The sequence below is a fragment of the Bombyx mandarina genome, chromosome 12 (genome assembly GCF_030267445.1).
Source record: "Bombyx mandarina strain Sakado chromosome 12, ASM3026744v2".
Lineage (NCBI taxonomy): Eukaryota > Metazoa > Arthropoda > Insecta > Lepidoptera > Bombycidae > Bombyx > Bombyx mandarina.
Window position 1 is genome coordinate 13,038,378 of NC_143219.1, and position 21,156 is coordinate 13,059,533.

The window sequence follows — 21,156 nt, forward strand, 5'->3', positions numbered from 1 at the left end:
CCAAATCGGTCCAGCCGCTCTCGAGTTTTAGCGAGACTAACGAACAGCAATATTTTTTTATATATATAGATATAGAAGATATACAATCATACAATTGTACAGGTTAGTCGTATCAAATTCCGAAAACATTGCGGAGTTTGTCTTAGAAGCATACACATCGTACCGTCGCACGGCTTACTTGGTTAATAGTCAGTGGTTACTGTAGCAACCAGACTAAATACAAGTCACTGCCTATAGCCAAGGATCTAAAAAATCTCAATAGAAAAAGGTCATAACGTTTTGAAAATGCTCCAGAGGGCAGGTCGTTTAGAATCGAATGATTAATGTTTAATGTGTTTCACAGAGTCTTAGCACCAGTCTGGGGTCAATGTTTGCTAGGATGACGGTGATGGTCGGTATCAATATAGTGGGCAGTACAATAGTGCAGCACTGTCGAGCCACGTTCTTAAGCTGGTCCATTTTTGTATTTGGTAAGCGAAGAGTATTATTGAAGTAATTTAATTTTTGGTATAGCTTTACGGTCGTATCGTCGTTTATAGCAAACAAACATGATTTCTTGTTTGAAGGGTTGAGGCAGCCGTTTTACTATTCTTAGACCTCGTGCCTCAAGGTGGATGGTGGCATTCTTATCGTGATGTTGCCGGCTCTGGCTACTACTGAAACCCAGATTAGCTGGTCGCCCTTAACGGCAGAAAAGTTTTGAAATTGCCACCTTGTAACTTGTTCAGGAGGGATACGCGTACTCGAGGGTTCAGCCGTGCAGGGAAAGGTTTGATGACAGCTGCCCGAATCGAAACCTAATAGCAATAGCCATCAGATGGGAATCGCCACTCACTAAGAGAATTAGACGAGAAACTCAGCGGACTCTTGGTATGGTTTTGAAGTCGTCGTGGCCTAAAGGATAAGACGTCCGGTGCATTCGTATCGAGCGATGGAACGGCGTTTGAATCCCGCAGGCGGGTGCCAATTTTTCAAATGAAATACGTACTTAACAAGTGTTCACGATTGACTTCCACGGTGAAGGAATAACATCGAGTAATAAAAATCAAACCCGCAAAATTATAATTTGCGTAATTACTGGTGGTAGGACTTCTTGTGAGTCCGCACGGGTAGGTACCACCACCCCGCCTATTTCTGACGTGAAGCAGTAATGCGTTTCGGTTTGAAGGGTGGAGGTAGCCGTTGTAACTATATTGAGACCTTAGAACTTATATCTCAAGGTGGGTGGCGCATTTACGTTGTAGATGTCTATGGGCTCTAGTAACCACTTAACACCAGGTGGGCTGTGAGTTCGTCTACCCATCTAAGCAATAATAATAATAATAATCCGGCCGTCTTCCCAGGCGTGGCAGTGTTTAATACACTATAATAATAATAATAATTACACTTCAAACTTTTCGGCGAGTTCGATGAGTTCGCTGACCTGTGCTTTAGTTGGTGCTATTAGTATTGTCAATCAGCTCTGAGGATGGATCAGAAGGGTCGGTGAGGCCGTATCTAGGACATCGAAGCTGTGGACTCCCTGTTTTAGTTATCAATAATGTCACAATATGCTTTGAACATGTAAAAATGAACTTATTCATAAAGTTTGTCGAATGTATTGAGTTGCTAAGCGTTAGCTGGGTACTGACTCGTCGAGACTTGGCTGACAGCCTCATTCATTGATTTTTATAATGAATATTGTCTTGTTTACAGTGGGAATGGTAGTCGCTTGCTTCCTGCCCAAGGAAACCACCACAACCAGAAACCCATTATTTTACGTGAGTAAAATAGAATCTGTAGGTTTTTGAAAAATTTGATAGTTAAATGTTGGATTGATGACAATGGTGATTATATAGCGGCATATATTTGGTAGCTCGTACGGTATATACGTAAGTAAGACATCGTATTTTCACATTGTCTAGCAAGTTTAAGTGCAGTTGAAGTTATAATAATTAAAAAATATACTTGCAATTCACTAGATGCTTTGTGATGCAAAAGTGTTTTACTGGAGATCTAAGCTTTTAGACAATTAAAAAAAATACAACTGTCTTCTAGACAATAAAAAAAAAACTACAAAAAACTTACCATGTTTTAATAAATATTACCATATAGTATTTGTATATTGATATTATTGTATCGGGTTAAATTTTGCATTTATTTAAGGCGTATGCATTCAATGCATAATATTAAGGTCATTATTTAGAAAATTGTAATTATTGAACTGTCTGTCAAAAAATCTATGAAAAGGCTGGAAATCAAACAGAACTTAATTTTAATGAGAATGTAATGTTTTCTTTCTTTTTAAGTTTTAAAACTATAATTTTATTTCATATGTATTTATTGATGCTTAATTGATTCTTATAGAGTATTAAGAAGTATGATCAATTCAAAAAAACCTGTCGAGTAAATACTGTGTAATTTAAATATTATGTAATTGATTAAAACTACTTTTACGGCTTAAGCTGCATCTCTGGTTTGTCTAAAGCCCTTAATAGCAAACGTAGCTAAACTAAAATTGAAGACGTAAACGTTCACTGAATATCAATTAATTATAAATTCAATCATAGTTAAATTAATCTTCGCGGTTTGAACTAATTTTTTTTTTCTTTTTTTTTATTGCTTATGTGTGTGGACGAGCTCACAGCCCACCTGATGTTAAGTGGTTACTGGAGCCCATAGACATCTCATAGCTTAAAAACGTTTAAACGTTAACAGCTGCGACAAACCTTAAGTTTGGATTAAAGTATGGAGGGTAGAGGTAAGGAGCACCATCTTGTATAGGGGACAAGTTGAAAAAGTGCCTATCTGTAAACAGAAAATTATAGTTCGAAAACTCACCGAATTAGCGCTAGTGTAGCAAGGGGAAATAGCACGAATATAGAAGTTTTAAACCGATTGAAGTGTGCTGGTTTGCGGTGAAGGCTATGCTCCGATTTACACTACGAACACTGTTCAGTGCTCTCACTGCTATTCGTTACCTACGTTAAGGACTGACAGTATACAGTCGCAGTAACTTAAGAAATGATTGATGATACATGATGATGAATGGAATGGGGGAATGAATGGAATGGAGGAATGATACATGATTTCATAAATCTTCATTTCATCACATTTAGCGTGCATAACCTCATTTCAATAATACGGTTATTAAGTTATTATAGATTAAATTGCTTGAAAAACAATATTTTCTTTTACTAAAAAATATACTTACTTTTAGCGATTAATTCAACTGACAATAACTTGAATATTCTATTTTCAAAACTAAATTTAAACATGATTTTTTTGCTGAAGTGAAAACACCGCCATGACAACGTCGATGACAGTATACTGTACTGTAAAGGAACGGCTTCCCAGTATACTAATTTGACGTCACACCTTACAGTGCTCGCAGTGCAAATCGGAATATACCAGAAGTTTGGTAGCTTATAATAATAATAATAATGTTTTTATTGCAAGTAACCATGACTCATATAAATTGTTAATAAGACTTAGACCTATGTTAATAGTCATATTTACATCACAATGAATTACTGTCGTAACATCCCATGGGAGATGGCACCACAGCGACCCATGTATACACAGTCCAGCCTGCTTGCGATCATGCTCAGGATACTGTTGGAGCTGGCCCTCACTCTGCTTACCAGAGATGCACACCTCTTACGCATGGTAGCGTAAAAACAATATATGTGCTTATGGCGCTGTTTTTAAATTCTTTTCACTTGATACTATGGCGCCATCTTAATTTGCTGCCCTTCAGTGGACACTTTTTAATATACTGAGATGGTTCTCTTTGCCTATACCCTCCATAGTTTAAAGTGTTCTTTTCAAAATGGCCGCTCGGAATCAACAGCTGTTTTCAGTGTCAAAGTAAATGTCAGTAAATGTTATGTACCCTAAGGTAAATGTCAGCTATTTGGCTAGTTTAGACCAAGTTTGCTCCTTCATCCGTTTTGTTAATCTTAATTTGATATTAAGGGCCTTATTAGCCTTTAGACGTTCAGACTTTAGCTCATTTAAATAGCTTCTAAGCGTAGAATCGTAGCAACGATAAATTACAAAAATGTAAATACAACACAGATTCGTTTATTGATATAATAACATAATAATAATGTTTGATAAGTACAATTTGTTATAAATAATTCATTCTATACATTATAAATGCCTTTTAGAATGTAAACAAAGAAACGGCAACCTCTAGCGGAGACTTCTTAAAAATTAAATCACCAAATTAACGAGCGAAAAGATCATATAATTTCTGTACAAAGGTGCTTTTAAAAACCGAATTTATTTAATTAATACCAGATCACTTCGCACATGTTATAGAAATGCAATTTACGCGGCCGTGGAAAGCATAGACACGTGCGTGCGTGCGACCATAGATAATAAAAACAATATGACGCGTTTTTTTTCCCGCCTATTATAGTAACCTCGAGGGGTTATTCTAGATTCGCCGAAATAGTAGGTGAGCTAACGGGGCTCAAACTTAGACGTTGCTAACACGAGCCCTAGCAAGAGCCGTGCTTCGCAGAATCTACCACCGGATCGGAAACGCGATCTACTGAGAAAATCAGTGTGCTTAGTGCGAGTTTTTTAACGTTCTCGATAGCGTAAAAGTTAGCTCATTTGATTTGAATGGGATTGTTTGCCTACGTTTGCCGTTAGGGGCGCTGTTCCAACTGCATACAAAATTGGCTTAAGTCTTACGCTAACGAGAATGTTAAAAAACTCGCACTAAGCACACCGGCGAGAAACTCAGTGGGCTGTGTCTGTGGGTTAATTTACTCGTCGAGCCCTTAGTCGCAAGCGACGGGTTCGACGAGAACGATGACCGGTACTTGAGGACCTAAAAGCACCGTTAGTGGATCGGGAGGATCCGAAATGACGTGTTTTGGGCGACGTCGACTGCTTTCCATTCGGCTCGCGGGATCGGGAATGTAGTGACGCGCGACTGAACAAACACATGTATGTTTCTTCTTGGTCGTTCGCCATCTTTGTGAGCTGAGAAATCGTAGATGGAATGTCGTAAAGTGTAATATTTAAATTTGTAACATCAAAGGTTTATATTTACGTAAGCGTCATTGTGATAATAAATAAATAAAATATACAATTTGAAAAAAACAAAAGCTCTTTTATTTTTGCCATCCCTTAAAGCATCGTGCTTAACAAATTTCAACTTAGACTAATGAGGCTTCACCAATCATTTGATTTGTTTTAAATTAAAATAATTATCTAAAATACGATCTAATTTAACCTACACCCTGTGTAGCAACACACAACTACTTCCTTGTGTCAATAATTGATACTTTACGAGATGAAGAAAATGAGGAACATAGTACTATTGTACAAATTAATGATTAAAATATCATGAATATAATATTTAATAAAATTTCAATAAACAGACAGTTATTAATATTACATGTGATTTTTATTTAGTTTAATACTAAAAGAAAGAAATCCTGCCTACAAATTATCTTATACATATGATATGGCATATATGTATACATTTTAATTAATCGGATTAAGGTTTTAAAGTTTATTTTATGGTATTAGAGGTTGAATGAGATCGAATTTATGGTGGGGTACCATATACCATTAGTTATGGGCTCGTGCACCCAACCCAGTGCGCAAAAATGCGTAATCAATAATTTCAACATCACTTTCTTTTTTTTTTCAGAACTTCTTCAGATCTTTTAAGTAAGTCGCGATTGCGATCCGGTCGTAGAGATAGCCTAGCACTTATCTTACTAAGCTAGTTAGCAAGTTAGTAAGTAAGTCTTTTCAGGTTGATCCCCGTGAACTCAAATAACAAACCGTGCATAGCTTGAATATCCCTTTAGGCTACTACTAAAATCAGCTATGTGCACTTTGTGAGATTTTTACTTTTTGATCTTTTCGTATAGTTCACGGCCCTATATACCGTATAAAAAAACTGTTATGTGTCTATAGCTTTAATATTTATCTATAGCTTTCATTTAATATAGTTCTTAAAAATTCACCTTCATGTAAAATTTTATACGAAAATGTTTTTACTCGTTAATTCAAAATAGAGTTTTTGCACATAGCAGATTTTGGTTTGACAGTGACGATTTGATAAAACAGACCCACAATCACGCAGTCACGTGGTTTAGCTTATGTCAGTCCCATACAATTGTGTACTTTATATCAACACCAGTAGAATGTAATATTGTCTAGGGGTATGGGTCATCTCGGCGGACGTGACGCCATCGACTGTCGTTTCAGCTTCCAGGGGGGATAAGCTGGTGGGGAGGCGTCCAATCTGCACGAAACGGACCTTGCCTCCACCTTGCAGACCCAAGTGAGTTCTATTTCATTTGAGACTTAGATGCTGGTTGTTCAATGACTGGGAGTTTTAGTTTTACCGCCTCCGACACATGGGCGGTAGTCGGACAATTTCACCCAGACCCAAAAAGCGACCTAGATGAGAAACTACACCAAATCACGAAAGCGCACACCCAGCTGATTACTATTCATGGAAATTATTCACTGTGTCTACAGATTACGAACAAGTAGCATTGTTTAGGACCAATCAATTTTCAATTTTATCAGTCAATATTTATCCATCAATTCAATCATTATACGCTATTGAATTGCACCCATTCGGTCAAATTATAAAAGTGTCAGGTGAATTATATGTCATACAGTTATATTAAAATTTTGTAATTTTTTAATTATTAGAAATATGTTCGTTGCTGTTGACAACAACTGTGTACTTAGTACGCGTTTTTAACTTTCTCGATAGCGTAAAAGTTAACTCAAATTTGTATGCAGTTGGAACAGCGCCCCTAGCGGCAAACGTAGACAAACGTTCCAACTCTATACAAATTTGAGGTAAATTTTACGCTATGGAGAAAGTTAAAAAACTCGCACTAAGCACACTGCACTGTGAACAATTTATATCGGATATTTGACAAGTCAGTCAATCATAGACGCATAATTTACAGAATCCAATTGCAAGGTGAACATTCCCTAACCTAAAAGCATAATAATGCATTCACAGTTCACAATTTTTGTAATAATAATCACAATCTTTATTATTTTCAAGTAACAAGATTAATTTATTGGTTCAAATGTGATAAAACTTAACCTATGTTGGCCTAATGTAATTATTACTACCTATTACATTTTTTTTCTATTTATTAAAAAAAAAATAGTGTTGCCCCACGTTATGGGCAATTACGACTATTCATCTGACAGATTGGCAAGAATTTAATACATAAATAACTGTCAATATTAAGTACCGCCTTAATTCAATTCAATTGACATGTCAATATTACTATCAATATTAACTGTCAATATACCGTCTTTATTCAATTCACACTTAACTTAACAAATTATTAATACAGTCTCCGAATTTTATTTTCTAAAAATCAATAAACATAATATCATACCTAAACAACTAGATATGGTAACATCATTGTTCACGCGAAAAAAAATATCCTATAAATCCAACGCCTGAACAGTTTCATTGTGCCTGAGAATGTCGACTTTATATCAGAAGAGCATTTTGACCTCACCACCGAAATTTAAAAGAAAAACATTTCGCAATTTAACTCTGCGAATGCTAAAAAGAACCTACGCAGATAATTTGACCGCCCTTTTCAATGAATAATATGCTAAAATCCTCACAGCAAATATAACACCGAACAAAATACCAACGTCGATCCAGTACCTGTTCTGTTTCATGCTGAACTCGGTGAGGACTTGCATTGAGTACCTGCAGAAAATAGTGATCATCAGTTGCCGGTCATTGTATCAATCACGTTTCTTATGGAGACCAGTGAGTTTCTCGCCGGATCTTGTCACTGGGTCGCGATTCCGATCCGGTAGTAGATTACCCGATGCACTGCTCTTGCTAGGGCTAGTGTTAGCAAATTCTCTCAGGTAGAGTCCGTGAGCTCACCTATCAGTCCGGGCGTAGCTGGAATAGCCTCTTAGGCTACTAGCGAATAGTTAAAAAAAACTTTGTTATGTCCAAGTGCTCTTGTAGCATCTTCGCTAATTAAAAAATATGCTATACAGTAAAACCTCTTTATTCGCGAGATATACGTTCCATAAATATGCCGCTAATACAGAAACCGTGAATTTGAAAAAGTGCGTTTACAAAGGATATTCGTTTGGATACGTACCTATTGGAATACTTTTTATCAATGTGTATGTACAGATTAATTCCGCGAATAAAGAAACCTTTAGCCGCGAATATAGGTAATGGGGCGCATTTTTTTAATCCGCGTATAGTGAAAACGCGAATGGAGGTAGCGCTAATAAGGAACTTTTGCTGTTTTTTTTTAATTTTTTTTATTGCTTAGATGGTTGGACGAGCTCACAGCCTACCTGGTGTTAAGTAGTCACGAGAGCCCATAGACATCTACAACGTAAATGCGCCACCCCCATTGAGATATAAGTTCTAAGGTCTCAGTATAGTTACAACGGCTACCCCACCCTTCAAACCGAAAGGCATTGCTGCTTCACGGTAGGAATAAGCGGGGTGGTGGTACCTACCCGTGCGGACTCACAAGAGGTCCTACCACCAGTATAATATGATTTTAAGTGGATTTACCTCAATGGACAATAGAGCGCCGTCTCGGGACACTTCATAGGCGACCGATCGTATCCGTACAAAGATAGTACCAGAGCTTCGAGGCTGTATCTCAGAAACGAGGCCTGGGAGACCGCTTTCATCCAAGAGCTCATGTGGGAGAACAGAATGAGGAACCCAGCGAACACTATCATAGTGCAAATCATTATAGCACCCAGGAACGTCCCATTCTGGAAACAGACATTAAAAGATTAAAATGGTATGAGATGTAGTGGACTGTATGATTAGGATGGGCAAGGAACTTGATAAATAAACTCGTGAGGATTGCACGTATAAAATTTGTATATTTTTAGAATTTTATAAATCGCGTACAATAGCACGGATGAAAAGAGAATGACAAAACTAAGACATTCCAAAATACAAAATTCAAATGTAATGTCAAAAACCACAACGACAACAATAAAAAAGGTTTTATACCATTTTGTTGGGTTTCCAACATGAGATAGTATCTGGCTCAGGCATTGCTCAGGTTAATAAACTCGAAAATCTTAGAAATGCGTTATTAAAGACAGTAAACTTTTTTTATATTGTAGACATTTACATAAAGTAAATCAATTTACAACAGTGTAATTAGTGCGAGTTTTTTAACGTTCTCGATAGCGTAAAAGTTAACGCAAATGTGTATGCAATCAGAAAAGCGCCCCTAGTGGCGTCATACAAATTTGAGTTAACTCTTACGCTATCGAGAACATTAAACAACTGGCACTAAGGACACAGGCCTCAAGTGTAAAAATGAGTAGCTTCCTTCATATAATGATGTCTACTGGCCCTGGTAAATACTTAACACCAAATGTGATGTGAATTTTTATACTAATTTACAGAAATAAAAATATTATAATTTTCTTGATGAATAGTCATCATGGAAAACTTCAAAATAAAATATCCAACACAAATCTACTTCGTAATGAACGTAACAACAAAAAACACTTCACATCTCTTTCTAATTGTGTTGCATTCTAAAATCTATTCCAACTTATTTATTACAGAAAATGTTACTATCAAAATGTTCGAGATACATTGTAATGTAAGAGTTTGAAACCGATTGAATTGTCAAGGTAAGAACGAATTTAGCCTATCTGCCTGGTCGTATGCCAGTCTATTTTTGAATGAGATACAAATGAATACTCACAACAGGGTTAACAGTGCTGCCAATGACATTACCAAGGGCATCAGCGAGTAGCGTCACAGTAGCGAGCACCAACACAAACATACAGAATCTAGTTAATTCCAGCGGTTGTCCAGAGAGAATGTATGAGGGCGTCGAATACACGAAGCTGTACCAAATCTAAAAAACAAAATACAATTTAAAGACGATTCTATCAGCTTGTATCTATATGCGATTGGTAAGAACGGAACTTATGAAAAGACTGGAATGGAGCGTTAAGATGTGAGCGAGAGATAACGGTAAGATAGGAAAAAAGAATGACAGATTTTTGTGATTGAGATATTACTGGTTGACCGGAGGCCTTTCCTTTTTGCCACAGTTTGGGCAGTTAGGCGAGTAAAGGCTCAGCCAAGAGGGGTAGAATTTGCTAACAGCTGCCCGAGCGCCTCCTAAGGAGACCTAACAACTCAAGAGCAGCTGCTTCGCGAATAGAATGACAGAGAAAAGGAAGATGGCGAAGACGACCTCTTGTGAGTCCGCACGGGTAGGTACCGCCCTGCCTATTTCTGCCGTGAAGCAGTAATGCGTTTCGGTTTGAAGGGTGGGGCAGCCGTTGTAACTATACTGAGACCTTAGAACTTATATCTCAAGGTGGGTGGCGCATTTACGTTGTAGATATCTATGGGCTCCAGTAACCACTTAACACCAGGTGGGCTGTGAGCTCGTCCACCCATGTAAGCAATAAAAAAAAAAAAGGTGTCAGATAATTTATTAATTATTATAATACAGAAGATTTAAGAGAAGAACATTAAAAATGCAAAAAAGGAATAGTCTTATTTTATATACCGAGATCCCTATTCCATATCTATCTATGTGTGTAACGGGGAAATAACCGTGAACATGTGCTACGTATTCCATTAGAAATAACTGGTGCCTGACTGCAGGGTTAGAACACGGGGACACTCAAATCGACTGACACGAGCTGACCAGTGTGTTTAGTGCGAGTTTTTTAACGTTCTCGATAGCGTAAGAGTTAACTCAAATTTGTATGAATTTGGAACATTTGCCTAAGTTTAAGGGGCGCTGTTCCAACTGCATACAATTCTGAGTTAACTTTTACGCTATCGAGAACGTTAAAAAACTCGCACTAAACGCACTGGCGTCTTAACCTTTAGGCCACAACGGGTTCGTGTTACACAAAACATTTAGTACCTGCATTGGGATCCCAGTAACGAGCACCGCAGCGTAGTATGTGCGTAAGTAATACCAATTGTTGAAAGTCTCCTTCTTCAAGACCGGTAATTCAGATGGAACTGCAAAGATATTCGTGAACCATGATTTAGGAGGTAATTTGGATGCGTTTCGGTAAGCTATTGGTTTTGGTAACCAGAACTTCCTTTAATTCCACATTTCTGCAAAAAGAATACCCTACCTAGATTCTTGTATATAAGAGGTACAACACTGCTAAATATTATACATGTTGTAATCAATCAACAAAGTAATCTATAATACCTATTTGGAGGTATACGATAAAGGGAAGATCTTCCACTGAGCGGGTGATATTGCTCGGTATACCGACGGTCCGAATGTTGTTGTTCGGAACTTGTACACGTGTAAGCTTATCTTGAAAATGAGGTAAGCGAGATTCAGGCATCTGCCAAATAACTTGTGTTCTTTAATAGCTATCACAACATCTATTTAGATTACCAATATCTCAAAGTAAATGTGAATTCAAGCGAAATTAAATTATATAAGCTGTCTCAGTAGGTCTGACTTTCCGAATTGCTAAAAAAGCAGAAATATGTGTACACTATTTATATATTTTCGAACAACTTTCAGACATTTTGTTGTTGCTTAGATGGATGCAATCCTATCCATATACAGTCACGACTACTCTGCCAAGAGTATACGACTGACAAGAAGAAGATGGACGAACGAACTCACGATTTTTGTGGTTCCCGAAGCCCATATACATCAGTGCGTGGATGCCGTCACCTACCGTGAGACATGAGTCCATCCAACTAAGCAATAAAAAAAACAAAAAAAAAACAGTTTGGGCTGAAATTACAGACATTAGGTACTTACATTTGAGTACAGCTGGCATTAAAGACGTATAGCTAAGGTAGACGGAAGACACAAGAAGGTAGCCGAGGTTACTGAGAGTTTTCGAAGCGTCATTACCAGCATTCTCGAACAGAAGACCGAGAAGCACTCCAACTACGATGTGTAACATCACTTTCAAATGTGTTGTCGTCTGCGCAATATAAAAGATTATTTAAAGCCTGGAGTCGCGTTACTGGGTTGATCGTTTCGGTGGGAAGGCGTATTGTAGGCGTCTGTACAAGATCGAGTCTTCGTCCTCATATCTTAAGGTGGATTTCGGCATATGTGCTACGATGTCTATAAGCTCTTGTAACTACATAGCGATAATCTAGTAACAAGATGAAAGTAACGTTTTTACAAAGCGTACCTTTCAGCCCTATTCATGGCCTGGCATTCTTCGACGGGTGTTCAGACATGGTTACCGGAGCCTATAGGAATCAACAAACTTATTGGCCGCTAATTATCTTGAGACATGAGCTCTAAGTCCCCCTTATTTATAGTTCAACGGCTACCTCACCCTTCAAACTGGAACTCATAATTGGTTTCCGGGCGGACTCACAAGGTGCTCTGTGTTAAAAAGTTACTATCTTCTCTTCTTTTTTCTCCACCTTTTCCCATTAGGTGGGGTCGACACAGCTAATTTTTCTCTTCCATTCTCTTCTATTAGCCGTCATCTCAACACTCACTCCTTTCTCTCTCATATCGTCATTCACACACTCCATCCATGTTTTTTTCAGTTGTTCTCTTCCCCCTCTACCTTGCACTACCATTTCCATATAGTCACATGCATTTTCTCTCTAGGCATCACATGTCCATACCACGCTAACCGTGGTACAAAAGTTACTATATTCAAACAAATTAAAAAAAAGGAGACAAAAAGCGTCTTGTCAATGAATTTGCTAGCGTTCGTATGCATTCGTAACTTAACAAACTTAAACAAGATATGTTTATTGTTATATGAAATTAACGAACCCAATCTCTGTACTGCTGTTTTATGCATCTCTTGAAGAGTAGACCGAACTTGTATAATTCATGGGGAGGATTAACTAGAATGGATATTCGATCGCACGAGAACTCGGATATTGGTGAAGAGGTGACAGTCGGAGTCCTCGTGGCCTCTCCTCGCCACGGCTGCCTCGATGCAAGCATCTCGTTCAAGTTACCATATTCTCCAGTGGCGATTTCTAGAACTATAAATAAGTTTGGCTGTTAGTTAATATCTATAGACAGATAGGTGAAACAATACAGTTCAGTACCATTTTCATCCTAGTTTGAAGACCGCTTAAAAAAAAGCAATTAACGACCTTCATTTGTTATAATACTTTTTTTTTAGAATTGCAATAACAAAACAAAAAATAAAATGTAAAAACTGAAGCCAAATCTTCAGTTTTTTTGTTGTAATTACAGTCGAACTTAATTCAACACTAGTAGTGTTGGCCCAATTAATGAAAAATAAACAATTGCTTAGATGGTTGGACGAGCTCATAGCCCATCTGGTGTTAAGTGGTTATTGGAGCCCATAGACATCAACAACATAAATGCGCCACCCACCTTGAGATATAAGTTCTAAGGTCTCATTATAGTTAAAACGGCTGCCCCACCTTGCGAACCGAAACGCATTACATCTTCACGGCAGAAATAGACAGGGTTGTGGTACCTACCCTTGTGGACACACAAGACGTCCTACCACCAGTAATCACGCTAATAGTATTTTTGCGGTTTTGAATTTTATCACACGATATTATTCTTTCACCGTGGAAGTCAGTCGTGAACATTTGTCAAGTACTATATCATTAGAAATATTTGGTTGCCGCCTGCGGGATTCGAACACCGTTGCATCGCTACATACGAATGCACCGGACGTCTTATCCTTTAGGCCACAACGACAAATTCTTATCATTTCGTACATCACGAAAAACTACAAACGAAATAACAAAAAAAATACAAACACACAGAAATAACTACAACAAACGGCGTCCGTAAAAAATCCGAACGTAGAGCTCATACCTCAAGGAGAGTGGCGACATATACGTTGTAGATGTCTATGGGCTCCGGTAACTACTTATCACCAGGTGCACCATCAGTTTGTCCACCCATTTATACAATAAAAAAATTAAATTAATAAATAATTAGAAAATCCTCAAACGGCGGAAATATGAAAATCTCTCTAAAGATTTCATTTTTGTTCCGTTTGGGGTAGAAACTTCGGGCCCCTGGGGCCCATCTGCTAAAAGCTTTTTTAAGGACCTTAAAAAAAAAACTATTTGAGGCCTCGGGAGACCAGAAGGCCGGTACGTATTTTGCACAAAGAATTAGCATTGCTATCCAGCGTGGAAATGCTACCAGCCTTCTGGGAACGCTGCCAACTGGCGGTGAGCTAACGCAGATTTTCTATTTATAAGTAAGTAGCTTTACCTAAATAATTATTATTTTTATTCATTTAAATGTAAATAAGGAATAATCCGAAATCAAATAGAATTACAATAAAATAACACTTTAGTGACAATGGAGTTTACGGACAGAAGTTTGGACAGTTATTATTTATTATATCGCATTTAAATATTTTATTACAGACATTAATCCGTATAACAAACAGGCTTTGCTAGCACCAAATAACGTGAAATACCGGTCGACTGTTTTAGTTATAATTTGCATACAAATATTTTGTTTTGATATTTACTTAAGGTCACGTATATCTCCTTCGGCTTTTGCGAGTCGGACTTAGATATTATTAAAATTACTTTTACGGTTTAATCTCGCATTTTTAAGCCACTCCATAGCTTTTATCGCGGGCTTTGAGCGCGGCGACCGAATCAATTCCGTAACGAAAATAAAACCTAACACCCCCCACTCCGTCTACCATCTAGCTTGCATTCAAACATTCACACGTTCCGCTTGTGTAGTGTGAATGAGTGCACGGCGTGACGTCGCAGTGCGCATCATGAAAAGTGTGCCCGTCTCTTTCTTTCGCGCGGTCTAGCTTATGAGTGTAAAGGGGACAGCTAATGTTTTGCTTTTGTGTGTGTGTTTTTTTATTGCTTAGATGGGTGGACTAGCTCACAGCCCACCTGGTGTTAAGTGGTTACTGGAGCCCATAGACATCTACAACGTAAATGCCGCGACTCAGCTTAAGACATGAGTTCTCACTTTTAACTACGGCTGCCCCACCCTTCAAACCGAAACGCATTACTGCTTCACGGCAGAAATAGGCAGGGCGGTGGTACCTACCCATGCGGACTCACAAGAGGTCCTACCACCAGTAAATATGTATTATAAATATATCGTTTTTTCTTGGTTTTATTATTGTTTTTGATAAAAAATGTTATGAAATAGCTTTACCGCACCAGCCCGAGTGCCACACGTGTTTTTTAAATGCTATTTAAACATATCCGACGTTCCGAATACTGAACTTAATTCGTCGTGGTCACGGACGTCGGTCAGCAGAGATTAACGCGTAAAAATATTTTTAATCATATAATTATAATTGTATAATAATAATATGTGCAAATGTATATATATATTTTTTTTTTCCTCCATATCCGACGTTGATCTACGTACATAAATTATATAGTTTTTATGTAAATGAACAACTTTTTCACTTAACGAAACAAGAATATTTTTTGTCTCTATAATTCGGTGTCGTGATAAGACGTGTGTATATTATATAATAATGATTTATAATAAAGCAAGCTGCGATAAATCGACTTGTAGGTTGTTTCTGAAGCATTTTTTTGTCTCGAAATAAATTATTAGTTTTCTTTCTGTTAGTTTTTTTCTGAATTTGCAACGATTTTATTTGGAATGCCATATAATACTAATATATTTAGTATACCATAAGACAAGCAGTGTCAGTTCTCGCTTAGAATTTAATAAACAAAGCATCAATAGGCAATTTAACATAACTTTTTTTTGTCTGGTGGGCCGTATGCTCGTCTGCCTACAAAGGCAATAAAAAATCGGTTATCTGTAAAGTCGGTTTACTGACGATAGTTGAACGTGACAACGTCATAAGAAAATACTGATGAAATGGTTTCATTTTTCAAAAGAAAATTTGAATTTTGTTTGATAGATATTTTGAATGGACAATTGACACATTCACTTTTCACTGAACTTCATACTTGACAAAAACATGTAAATGTATTATTTATTGTATTGCAGCTGTCCACGCGGATGCATCGCTCACTCAAGTAGGAGAGAGACAGATGTCGAACGCTGCCGAACGCGGAGGCCGATTGTGCCTCTTTGTCGCTCGTTGCGCGCTCTCGCTTGCACTTCAAGCCTTAAGTGGAACGCCTCAATGAGTCATGTTTTTTCGTGCGTGCAGCCGGATCCATTGAATTATAAGACGTTGTCACGTCAAAAATTAAAAAAATCTACAAAACTTTCTATTTTCAAGATAAAAACTAACCACAGCCCATCATAATCATTATTTATTTAAGAGATTAATGGATGAAATATTTTATTGTAGGTCCGTTGTCCGTTTCGACCCTGAATGGCGTCACGCTCAGTGAATTTGCTTTGGGGTCGGGTCGATAACGGGTTTAATTAAATTGGGAGTAAAGCGGTGTAGAGGGGGGGATTTTGAACAAAAACATGTGCCCATCTCATGAATGCAGAATAGATTAGAACGTAACAACACTAATAAGAAATCATAGTAATTGTAAATTGCTTTAGACGAACAGACGTTCGACGAGCTCACGACCCACCCGGCAGTAAGCGTTCGCTCGAGCCCATAAGTATCACAGCTTGGAATAAGGATCGGATGAGTTAAGTGCCACGAATTTTTTTAGAAATATCTTATCAATCGGAACGTTACGTTACTTTAAAAAAAAGCTGTTGACGCGGCGGTTGATGAAAAGAAACATTATATTTTTATTATAAATTCTCATTTATTTTATTCTATATGAGGCACAGATACATACATACATACAAACATAAATAGAGAAAAATAAAAAGTCGAAATTGTAATAAAACTTACCATAATCGGCCGGATTGTGGTACTTGGGACAATGCAGGTCAACAGTGGCGAGATAGCGTACCGTGTCTTCGCTGGGCCCTTGGTAAATACACATTCCTTCCGCCAAAATGTAGACCTAGACAAAATTTAGGATCTTATTCGCAAACTAGCTTCCCGCCCGCAACAAAGTCTTGTTAGCGTTGAAAACAGTTTTTTGGAGTAAAATCGTCGTAGCCATTTATCCAAAACTACAGGTCCCCTGGTAGTCGAAATTCGACTATAGTTAATTGAAATTATAAGTTTGTACACTATTATGATTCTATTGTCAAAGACTATTTTACTTCTATAATCACAGATTTCGCCAAACTACACTTTAGACAAATATTAATAAAGGCAAACAATATTAATCTATTGTCAATTTGACCACAGGTTTTAACAATAAGAAAAGTTTGACAATAAATAAATATTATGCATGCGTGTGTGTGGCGAATACATGGTACATGTGTGTAATGTTTTTATTATTTATTTAATGTATTTTTCCTTCTCTTCTCCTTCTCTATATTATTCTCTCTATTCCTTCCTTCTCCTTCTCTATATTCGCTATAAGTGTGCGAAATTTCATACTCCTCCGTTCGCGCGATTTTCGTAAAAAGGGATACAAAGTTTTTGCTTCACGTATTAATATATTATATAGATATCCGATATCGAGTAGAGGGTGTCCGCCCTCTACCCTTTACTATTGATTTGTATTTCAAGGATATACTACCGTCTTTGGCGACCCATTTAGCTTTATTCGCCGATGACACGGCTATCTACTACACGACTAGGAAGATGTGGTTAATTTACTGATGACTTCAGACCGCAGCAGCCACCATGGGTCAGTTGTTCCGGAAATGGAACGTTGAAATCAACCTCAGGTTAAGCACAGCCGTGCTCTTCAAAATGGGTCGCTCTGCCGATACCACTTCGAGTATCCCAAAACGTTTCAGGCGCGATAACGCCATTTGCCCCATCACCCTATTCGGCCAGCCGATATTGTGGGCCTCGAAGACAAGATACTTAGGCGTCACGCTAGACAGAGAAATGACATACTGTCCACACATTAGAGCACGCTGCAACCGAGCTTCGTTCTCAATCAGAAAATTTTATACCATGATCTGTAAGCGGAGCAGGTTGTTGTCCCTTCGGAATAAGATAACACCCTACAAAACTAGCATACGTCCGGTTGTGACATGTGCAAGTGTAGTGTTTGCTAACACGGCCAGATGAGCGTCCTACAAGTCATTAAGTCCCAGAAGCAGAATAGCCATCGGAGCGCCGTGGTACGTGAAGAATGTAGATGTCCACTATGCCCTACAATTAGTAGGTATCCATTCGTAAGTACCTATCTGAATACAACGTCAGAACGCTTCTCGAAAAAAACGGGGTGACACGATAGCACTGCATTTCGGATCTTTCGGTGCGTTTAGACATTCCAAGCACCGGACATCGTTTTTGGCGTCGTGCAACTTAACTCACAGACACGGCTCACTGAATTTCTCGCTTAACCTTGTCAGTGAATCGCGATTCCGATCCGGTAGTAGAGTCAACAAAGTACTGCTCTTGCTAGGGCAAATGTTAGAAAAGTCTCGAAAGCGAGCCCTGTGAGCTCACCTACACTTCAAAAAGAAACTGAAAGAGCTATCAAGCTAGCAAGGCTATCCGCATAGATAGGAAAAAAGAGCCCGTGAGCTCGCCTACAAGTTCGGTGAAACTAGCATAACCATATATAGATTTTTTTTAAAGGAAATTAGGAAAGATTACTGTTGACCTGAAGACTTTTCCAGTTTCCCCAAGATAGGCGGATGAGTCTGGGCTCAGCCAGATAGTATAGAGAGCATACATTCGTTCACAAATATAATTAGTATAGAATAATGGCTGACATTAATGAGTGACGATGTCCACTGACCATCAAGTGGACTGAATGTTCGTCAGTCTCCAAACGTAATAAAAGTCAAGTAAGTTAGTGGTAATTAAAATCTAAAACGTTCTACACAGGTTTTCTATTTATTAATGATTGTTTTTTTGTTTTTTGTTCTTCAATATCATTCGCTAACTGGCATAATTTTGTAATAAAAATTTTTCAATGTCCAACAAAAAACATAATGGTTTTATGCAATGTAATTTAGTTTAATATTTTTTTTTGTTTTTAATATACTTTTCTTTTTATTTTGTCTCACTCATCTTAAGAATATAAAATAAAAAATTATAACCTTTATTGGGTTCAACGTATTTATATTTCAGGGGCATAGGCAAACCGTTCTCTATCGCAGCCGACTCTCCTTGAGACTCGTTTGAGTAAATTGTTGAAACAGTTTGGAGAGAAGGCTGACTGGTAGAGTGTCAGGTGAGCCCGCACGAGCTGGTGCCATCAGCCTGCCTGTTTCTGCCGCGAAGCAGTAATGCGTTCTATTATACTATAACACAACCGAGATTCAAAGCTTATTTCTCAAAATAAGGCCAGTATTCAGGTAGTTATGTTTTTTTTTATTGCCCTTGTATGCAAACGAGCATACGGCCCACCTGATGGTGAGTGGTTACCGTCACCCATGGACCTCAGCAATGCCAGGGGCAGAGCCAGGCCGCTGCCTGCCTATATATCTATGGTTATGTAGTTATATATCTATGGGCTTCAGTAATGACATAGCTATAGGTGGGTTGCTATCTCTTTCACTAAGGAGGAAAGATCATTGCCGGATGCTCTCAAAACAGATCTATGGAAAGGCGGACGTAGCTTAACGAGTTGAAATTAATTCCGATGACCTTCAACAACAAGTTCAGCGAACAAGATTTTTAACAGACAAGAATAGATATAAGTAATATATTTATAAAACTTTAATATAATTATACGGCAATACGGAATTTTGTTGTTTTTAGTTTCGTGTATTTTTTGCCACCTTACCTTTGATTAAAAATGTTTTTGCACACCTTACCAAACGTACATACATATATGTGAAGCTCTATAATTAATAAGCTATCACGGATTCCTAGAACAAAAAATCAACGGATTCCAGTTTTTAATATAGAGCTGATCTATTCATTAAAATTTAAACAAGACGAAGTTTGAAAGTCTTACTTTTGCAAAATGGCCGCGGAAGTTCTACAAATTTCAGCTGAGCGCGACTCTGATGTCATTTGAGGCCAAAATGTCGATTACCGTCGATTATACGTTAACTTGAAGTAATTTTTGACATCATTTTAATTGATTTTTTTAGAACGAAGTTCCTTGTGGGTCGATGCGGAGGGGTACCCTAACCGGGAAAAACGTCCGTAACGTAAGATTTTTATTAGTAATGCACACAGTGTACGAGTTAACTTTGTAATAACGTACAAAAAATAACATATTTTTCTATTGTATATTTTTATAAATCATTGTGAATAAAATAAAGTTGATAACTTTGTAAAGTAGTTTTTTTTTTATCAACAAAAAAATCATAATAAAAAATGTATACCCGAATAATTATCTTATACGAGCAATTCTTGTATATTAATATATTATATGTATATAATCTGAATCTCGGAAACGGCTCCAACGATTTTCATAAAATTTAGTATACAGGGGATTTCGGGGGCGATAAATCGATCTAGTTACGATTTATTTTAAGAAAATGTTGTTTTATTCGTGTTTTCAATAATCAACTTTATGACTCTTCCCGACATCTATTGGCAAATAATAATACTATTTTCCATAACTGAGAGCAAGACACAATAACACTAAAGCTATTTCAGCAGATGGCGTTGTTCAGCCACCCGAAGCCAATGAATGTTTGGTTTAAGGTTAGACCAAGAAAATGAATTGTTTTGTTTATTTATATATTTGTGTCTTTTTAACTCACGTTACTTTAAAATGCCTAAAGGATCTTGGAATATTTCATCATTTTATCAATATGCAATTCCTATTTAAATATAAATTCTAAAAAAAAACAATTTATTAGAAAAAAAAATACCGTTCATCGTCTAGTAAGTATTTTTATAATAAGGAACTTCGTTCCTATCCGATGTCCCACGACACCACACTTTTTTTCCTACCTAATCGTTGGTAGCCTAATGGGCTTCACACTACAACTTCACTACAACTTCACACGCTACAACTTCATATACAAACACATATTACAACTTCACGCGGACCGGTAGGTGAGCTCACGGGCTCAACCTGAAGGAATTGCTAACACTAGCCCTAACAAGAGCATTACTTCACTGTCTCTACTACCGGATCAGAATCGCGACCCAGTGAGAAGATCCGGCGAGATTTTTATCATGCTATGAAAGTTAGGGTTATTTGATTTATTATCTATGTATATAAAAATGAATTGCTGTTCGTTAGTCTCGCTAAAACTCGAGAACGGTTGGACC

At 37.6% G+C, this 21,156-nt stretch overlaps 2 protein-coding genes across 2 annotated transcripts in view; one reads left to right on the forward strand and one right to left on the reverse strand.

The window, feature by feature from the left end:
• The window catches only part of LOC114250558 (synaptic vesicle 2-related protein), a 36,156-nt gene extending 31,051 nt beyond the window's left edge, over positions 1-5,105 (forward strand). The window contains exons 10-11 of the mRNA XM_089732050.1: positions 344-470; positions 1,696-5,105. Of these exons, the coding sequence (XP_089588176.1) occupies positions 344-470; positions 1,696-1,790 (222 nt within the window). The 3' untranslated portion in view covers positions 1,791-5,105. The remainder of the gene's footprint in view (positions 1-343; positions 471-1,695) is intronic.
• The window catches only part of LOC114250525 (ATP-binding cassette sub-family G member 4), a 61,591-nt gene continuing 45,524 nt past the window's right edge, over positions 5,090-21,156 (reverse strand). The window contains exons 6-12 of the mRNA XM_028184430.2: positions 16,786-16,900; positions 12,780-12,997; positions 11,790-11,958; positions 10,917-11,017; positions 9,729-9,884; positions 8,561-8,769; positions 5,090-7,717 (exon numbers count right to left, since the gene is read on the reverse strand). Coding sequence (XP_028040231.2) covers positions 7,576-7,717; positions 8,561-8,769; positions 9,729-9,884; positions 10,917-11,017; positions 11,790-11,958; positions 12,780-12,997; positions 16,786-16,900 — 1,110 coding nt within the window. The 3' untranslated portion in view covers positions 5,090-7,575. The remainder of the gene's footprint in view (positions 7,718-8,560; positions 8,770-9,728; positions 9,885-10,916; positions 11,018-11,789; positions 11,959-12,779; positions 12,998-16,785; positions 16,901-21,156) is intronic.